A 7368-nucleotide genomic window follows, 5' to 3' on the forward strand; every position below is an offset into this window, starting at 1 on the left:
GTTTGTTCAGGCTTGTCCTTTGCTACAAAAAGGATTGGGCCACTTTGTTGCACCATTGTTACATTTCTTACTTGCTACCCGCTACGAATTACCTTATCACAAAACTATCTGTTACCGATAATTTCAGTGCTTGTAGAGAATATCTTACGGAAAACCGCTTGTCATTTCCTTCTGCTCCTCGTTGGGTTCGACACTCTTACTTATCGAACGGACTACAATAGATCCCTACACTTGTGGGTCATCATCACACAAACACACTTTCTTTGCATGAGCAAGTGTCATCTCCAACAACAACCCTATAATAAGGCACGCAAACACTTTTTTGAGCATGAAATGGGGCAAAACTACTTCAACCGCTCACCAAAAATAGGGCGACAACAAAAACGGACATATTAGGGTTGACAGCAGGGTCGGGACAGCAGGCCATGGCGCACGACGACGAGCATGCGGATCCAAGGATTTCCAACCGCGGTGGTCTTCTGGAAGCAGCCTTGCGTTTTTGTGTAGCAAACGAAGTGCTCCAAATTTCGGCACAAGGAGGTTCTTCTTAGGGCAGTACAAAAAAAGAAAAATACAAAAAATAGGACTGTGCAGCTGTTGGAGGCCCTTTTTGGCCCTTCGTGCACTAAAAACGCCTCGTGAAAATAGGGTTGATGTTGGAGATGCTCTTATATTCAATTTGCACGCGTTTGGTGACCTAAATTACCCTCAACCAGGCTCGTGGGGCAAGAAATCAACCCATTTGGTTGCCTGGCCCGCATACAAATCTTGGCCGGCACGAACCTTAAAACAGTGCTCAACCAGGCCCGCTAGGAATGACCAAATCGACAGTTTCTAGCTAGTCAGGCTCAGGCGATGTAGGGGAGGGGAACACTGCGTTGTGTAGCTGCGGGCACGGAGATGACAGGAGCGATGGCGCATCTCCAAAAAAGCGGCGGCAAGAATTCGGATCACCGCCCTCGTTTCGTGGTCGCCCTATATAGTCAGGGTGAACGGCGCGTCAAAACTCCTGCCACCTTCCCTCCCCCTCTCGAGATTTCACTCCGGCCCGGATCCACGTCGACGACGAGGTAAGCGATGCAACTACTCCGACGATTGGTTGGCTACGGTTGCAAGTCTACTCCTCCTCTTCTCCTTCATGATGCACCTCTAGTGCGGCTCCTCCGATGGCACGTGTAAGTTCAATGACCCCCTCCCTTCTACTAGTTCTAGCTAGATCTGGCGATGTGACGGGGTTAGATCCTCCGATCTGTTTGACTATGATGATGTAGTAGCTAGTTGGGATGGATTTGAAGCATGCTAGGGGGTTGTTTCCATGATTGCTTGATTATATGTGGATGGATTGGTAGTATGCTTGGATGCTCATGGATGAATTCATAGTATGCTTGGATGTTCATGGATGGATTGGTAGTATGCTTAGGTGTTCATGGATGGATTGGTAGTATGCTTAGATGTATCGTATGGTAGTGTGCAAGTTTTGAACAAGATCATCCATATGTGTCGATGACTAGTATTGTCTTGAACTAAATCATCCATGTGTGCATGTTTTATTCTTAGTTCATACCATCAATGTGTAGTGTGTTGTCCATGTTTACACATAGTACGACGTACCGTCGATGTGTAGTCCGTTGTGCTGTTGATGACACTTACATTTGTAGGACATGAGCACGCAAGAGTTTAGTCTGGCCATCGTGTCGTCCAAGAGTTAGTTCTCAGCGTCCTACGTCAAGGACTCTCAGGCTAACATCTACCAGATGCCTCTTGATTCACCTCGACCGAGGTCTACAACCACGTGAGGTAGTGGCGAACGAGGTGGGTCATCTCCTCCAATCTGAGAGACCTGAATGGTGCTTCATGGAATGAGGAGACCTGCACAATCATGTTGGAGGCATAGCACTACCAAGGCCACATCGCGGATAGCTCACAAACCATGTCATTCTAACTAATCATCTCATATGATCCATTGCCATACTAACGAACCATCACTCTACCCTGTTTCTTTCTTAGGATTACCCCAAGAACGCACAGTTCCTAACACACCTATCCAAAACTACCACCAGATACAACATACCTTCTCCTCCGGGCTCACAATCGGCAAGCATGTCATGGGCTCCCGTAAGCCGCTTGGCTCGCCGATGCCACCGATGTCGTCAATGCGTGACTATCCAGACACCCGGGAGTCAGACACCATCAACATTGATGCTCTTGAGAAGGATGATTAGCAAGTTCATGCGGTTGATAGGAAGAGGAAGCGGTCCGACTTCATGGAGGAGGAGCTAAGCGTTTTTAGCAGCATGACTAAGGCAATGAAGGAGGTGGCCATCGCCATCAGGGAGAGCAAGACGGTAGATGTCCACCCTAAGCTCTACAACACCGTCATGGAGCAAGGTGGCTTCATCCCATAAGCTCTCATGGTGGCTCTCAGCCACCTGCTTGACAACAAAGCCCATGGTGTTGGGTTTGTTACCATGGAAGAGGCTCACAAGGTGCTCTGACTGAGGACCTCACTAAGCAAGCGCTACTACTAGTGTTGCTTCTATTGGTGGCGAAGTATATTTTATGTAGTTAGGTCTTGAAAACAATCTTATGGTCTGAATATTTTGGTGAGGTGGTATATAGTAAACCCTCACGGTGGTCACGAACTTGTCGTGGTAGGATTACACCCTCTTTTGAATGTGGTGGTAGGATGACACCAATTGTAGTGGTAGGCTGAATATGATTACACCCTCTTTTGAATGTGGTGGTAGGATGACACCAATCGTAATGGTAGGTTGAACTATGTGGTATGATCATGCATGCTTACTAATGCTCTTATGCTCCATTGCTTATATGTGCTTCATTGCTTGCTCCTAGAGTGCTTCATTGGTTGTTGTTTGTGTGTTCCAATCCTTGTTGCTTCAACTTATTGCTCATTTGCACTGCTAAGGCAAGTGGTATGCGATATTTGAAGGGAGGGTAACAAGGGGTGTATAGTTCATAGAAAGCTTACAACAAACAGGCTTTAGGGTAGAGCGACGACAGCCACAGAGGGTTTAAGACTAGGCAAGCGACAAAAAATGCTTACTCTAAGTATGTGCGTATGTGCAAAGATAAGCATGCAACAACGTTGAGGTTGCCAAGGTGGCTCGTCTGTTTGGGCTCAAGAACTTCATCATCTTCGTCCAGTTCATCGCCATTGCGGTTCCGTGACTTTTGTGTGCTAGGTGTGATCGTGTATAAGGTGTAGTAGCAGTGGGTAAGCTCATCAAATAGGGTACAAGGTGTACACAACTCTATGCACATATGCAACCAAACGACATGCACTATAACCAAATACAATGTGAGCAAACAAAGACCAAACAAAAAGGCATCGTATGATGCACAAAGAGGATATGCATACAATCAATCAACATGCAGATGTTGATTTTTTACCTGCATATACTGAGCCAGGCCATAGTGGGACAAGTACGCAAAGTGCCTAAAAACGGTGCAGACAACCAAACACGCCCTTCGTTGACCTCCACAACGCATAGTTCAATATTCTGGTTCCACATTCGACTCAACCTGGAAATCCCTGGGACTATATCCCCTTGGAAATCACTGGGGCTATATCCGCTATTCTGCTGCTGAATACTGACGTACCACCTCTGTTTCTAAATACAAGCCTTTTTAGACATTTCAATACAAACTATATACGGATACATATAGACGTATTTTAGAGTATAGATTCATTCATTTTGCTCCATATGTGTATGTAATCCGTATTGAAATCTCTAAAAAGGCTTAAGATTTAGGAACGGAGGGGGTACATTTTATGAGCAAGACCCAATCCAAATAAGAAATATGCTCTGAGAGCTACATGTTTCTTAGACTATAATGCAGAATATGGTTCTACAACAAAGAACAGCTACCAGAAGGCGGATGTTTATCCGGCTAAAAAAAGGCACACACTTGATTAATCACTAACATGTGATCTGCAGCAAGCACTTGCTATTCAAGCTTCGCTCACGTCTGTAGGATAGCTCCCTAGGACTCTTGAAAAGGTTGCGAACTCCTGCAAATAAAAGTAACATGAGCCACTGTTCACTTGACGCCTGATAAAACTACCAAGAAATATCACCTCCAAATTTCTGAGAGCGTTCTGAGTTTTTGGATCAGCCATAGACGCCTCAAGGTCCACATAAAACAGGTAGTCAAAGTACCTATTCAGCCAAGGATCAAATTGTTCGAATTATTGGTTTTCATATTTGGGTAACACTTCATGAAACAGAACTGAATAAACATGAGGGTTGTAGGGTTATTATCTAACTTGACGCGTGTGGAGAAAGTATCATCAGCTACACGAAAAGGCCTTTTCTTGTGTGGACGGCTTTCGATCTTCACATCAACATACTGTTAGAGAGTTATACAAAGCACATGCAAGTGATGAAACAAAGCAAGGTTATTTAATACACCTTGGTGAGGTTGATTTCCCTCAGTGCAAAAACTGCAAGTGCCTTGAAGAGTTGTCCGGGTCCTTCTTCAAGTGAAAACACAATGCTAGTCTGAAAATCAAATGATCATGCAACAAATCAACCGGCTTTGTTTTTCCCCTCCGTAAGGAGACTGAAAGGAAGATGAAAGAGAGTTCTCATTGCAATCTGTACCTTGAATGGTTTATCAACCCGAGGTATAATAGGTTCCCGAGCAAGCATCATAAAGCGGGTGACATTGACTTTTTCGTCCTAAAGTAAATAATGCACTTATGGTGAGGATAAAGAACAGAATATAATGTCCTGATTTAGCATGAAATCACGATACCTGAATATTTTCAGCAAGAATATCCAGTTCATAAAGTTCAGCAGCTAATGAACTGGCAACAGCACCAGTATCTTGGAGCATTTGTTCTGCAACTAACTATGAAACAAGCATATGGTGTTATGGTAAACGACAATCACTTTGCACCATGAGTCAGTTGAAAGAGTGAACAAAATATATATCCATCAGAAGATAAATTCCAGGTAGAAGAGGAAGCATCATTCTACCTTTGCTGCACCAGCAGTGTCATCAACAGCTTGTCTATGTTCAATTCCCAACTCTGTCAGTGTATGCTCACATTGCGCAAGGGCCTAAGAATTTCAATTAATGTACCTGTAAGGTTATTACACAGAACAAGTGAAAATATCAAGGCCACACTATCCAAGAGGTTTTACCTGGGGATGACTGATGACATTTCTTAGATTTTCGATCTTCACTCCACGATTGGCTAACAAGCAATGCCGAACTGCAAGGCGAACCTCTCCAACTATGTGCAGCTCATGCCGAAGTAAAAGATCATAGTTCCGATGTATACTACCGCCCAAAGTATTCTCAAGTGGCAGTACTGCCCTATCAACTATCCAGTTTTGAACAGCCTGATAAAGGACCAGAAGACATCAAAATTGCAGCACATTTATTGCTTTTGCCACATACACCTTCTTCTATGTATTACAATATGACATGCAATATATGGTTTACAATTACTCTGATCTACTGCTGTCTGAAAGGCTAGTTTAGATGAAGATTTTGCTAATACAACAATCTCTCCGGTTACCTAAGGGATGTCGTTTCGAGCATATGTAGGGTCAACTTACGAAACTTCGACTACCAATATCTTTAAAACTATTTAAATTAGATACTTATACAAACCATCCATACACATACTCGACTAGACTGGTACTTTCATAATACATAATTTTGTTCAAATTACAGTAGAAATGAATGACCAGATGATGAGCATGTTGTCTCAAGAAAAGAATGAGTATGGACAAATGATATGTGCCAGTGATAGGTTCTTTGTGCGGTACTGGGATATTGCATCTACTCCCTCCGTTCTTAAATATAAGTCTTTTTAGAGGTTCCACTAAAAGACTACATACGGATGGAATATAGACATACTTTACAGTGTAGATTCACTCATTTTGCTCCGTATGTAGTCTCCAGTGGCGAGTCTACTAGGTGGGCATAGGCTTAAGCCTACCCTCCAAAATCTTATTTCAGCTAAATATACCACTTCACAATTATATTGATATGCTTTACATGCAACAATTGCAATGCATTTGCTAATTAGGCTCACTAAATTAATATTTTGAGCCTACCCTCCATTGTCATGCTAGATTCGCCACTGGTAGTCTCCTAGTGAAATCACTAAAAAGACTTATATTTAGGAACGGAGGGAGTAATAAACAAACACTGAGCATGTCAAACTCTGTACAAACTCCAAATCCTCAACACATTTCATCAACAAACATTTAACCTCATTTGATTCAATGTCCCGTCTTGCGAAACCATGACATGAACCAAAGTAAAATTGCACAACTCACTGCACCACAGACAGCATGCCCAAAGATATCTAAACAGGACCCAGAAAGGATCACACTACGATACCTGAAACGCAGTATCAAAGTGCTCGCAGGGCACTGTCTGGCAATTTGGATAGGCCTTCTTTGCTGCAGCCTCACTGTACGCTCCAGGGAAGCCCTGAATAATAACCAAACCAAACTCCGTTCAGATTCACAACAAAAGGAGCGCATGCACAAAAAGGGAGATAGATAAGCAATGACACCGAAACAGCACACGCGTTTCGTCGAGCACCTGGTAGGCAACCTTGAGCCCCTCCCCGCTCGACTCCATTAGATCCGCACTAGTGAGAGGCCCTGATAACCCCAGTACAGAAGCACGCACGCCATGAAGAAAGCGCCAGCTGATTAGTTAGTTTAGTTATTATTAAACCGGAAAAGAACTGCTCGATATCGGCTAAAAAAGCGCCGCCGCTGGACTTACGAGGCAGCCCGTGCGGATCGCGGTACGCTGGTAGAGGGGAGTCCGCGACAGGTACAGACGGGGCCCGGAGGCCGTTGAGGTCGGCGGAACCTACGCCGTCCGCCACGGGCGCCGGGGGCCGCCGCGATGTAGAAGGGAGGGGGGCTGAATTAGCGTTGGTGGAGCTGCTGCATTTGATGGAGCGGCGTGGTGACGGGGAGGAGGACGACGAAGAGGAGGAGGTGGTCACCGCGGAGCGGGTTCGGGCGGGGAGGAAGGGGAGCCGAGGTGTGGTCATGGAGGCCATAGCCTAGCCGGCGCGCTGGCCAAGAAGGAAGCCGGGGGGTGGGGTGGCCGATTGGGGGAAGTCGAGAAGCGAAAAAGGAAAAATGATCCCCACGGCCACGGGCTTTTCCAAACGTGACGCGAGATTTCCTTTGTGAGGTGGAGAAGTGGAACAGCGAAGCACGGGCGGCGAGGCTGGAGAGCAGTGCGTGGCGACGAGTCTACTGTCTTTTTTACGACAAACCAACGGCAAAATTGACAAAAATGACCCGTGGGGCCAAAGAACTCACGGATTAACCCCTCGGGGGAAATAATTCATCGGTC

The 7368-nt window shown here is 45.2% G+C and overlaps 1 protein-coding gene across 1 annotated transcript; it reads right to left on the reverse strand.

Moving 5' to 3' along the window:
- Window positions 1-3768: 3768 nt before the first annotated feature.
- On the reverse strand, window positions 3769-7164 carry LOC123448945 (arogenate dehydratase 2-like). Its single transcript, XM_045125997.1, has 11 exons — window positions 6781-7164; window positions 6592-6653; window positions 6385-6477; window positions 5172-5372; window positions 5004-5087; window positions 4780-4875; window positions 4626-4703; window positions 4434-4523; window positions 4289-4356; window positions 4100-4181; window positions 3769-4033 (listed from the first exon to the last, which is right to left on the reverse strand). Exons 1-11 carry the CDS (start codon window positions 7064-7066, stop codon window positions 3974-3976), a joined length of 1200 nt encoding a protein of 399 aa, XP_044981932.1. The 5' UTR covers window positions 7067-7164; the 3' UTR covers window positions 3769-3973.
- Between the last annotated feature and the right edge of the window lie 204 nt (window positions 7165-7368).

The sequence above is a fragment of the Hordeum vulgare genome, chromosome 4H, assembly GCF_904849725.1.
Source record: "Hordeum vulgare subsp. vulgare chromosome 4H, MorexV3_pseudomolecules_assembly, whole genome shotgun sequence".
Lineage (NCBI taxonomy): Eukaryota > Viridiplantae > Streptophyta > Magnoliopsida > Poales > Poaceae > Hordeum > Hordeum vulgare.

Coding starts and splice junctions, on each gene's coding strand:
- LOC123448945 (XM_045125997.1), bottom strand. CDS start 7,066: ATGGCCTCCATGACCACACCTCGGCTCCCCTTCCTCCCCGCCCGAACC. Junction 5,373..6,384: donor ACTTTGATACTGCGTTTCAG/GTATCGTAGTGT, acceptor GTCCTTTATCAG/GCTGTTCAAAACTGGATAGT. Junction 4,524..4,625: donor GGGTTGATAAACCATTCAAG/GTACAGATTGCA, acceptor TTTGATTTTCAG/ACTAGCATTGTGTTTTCACT.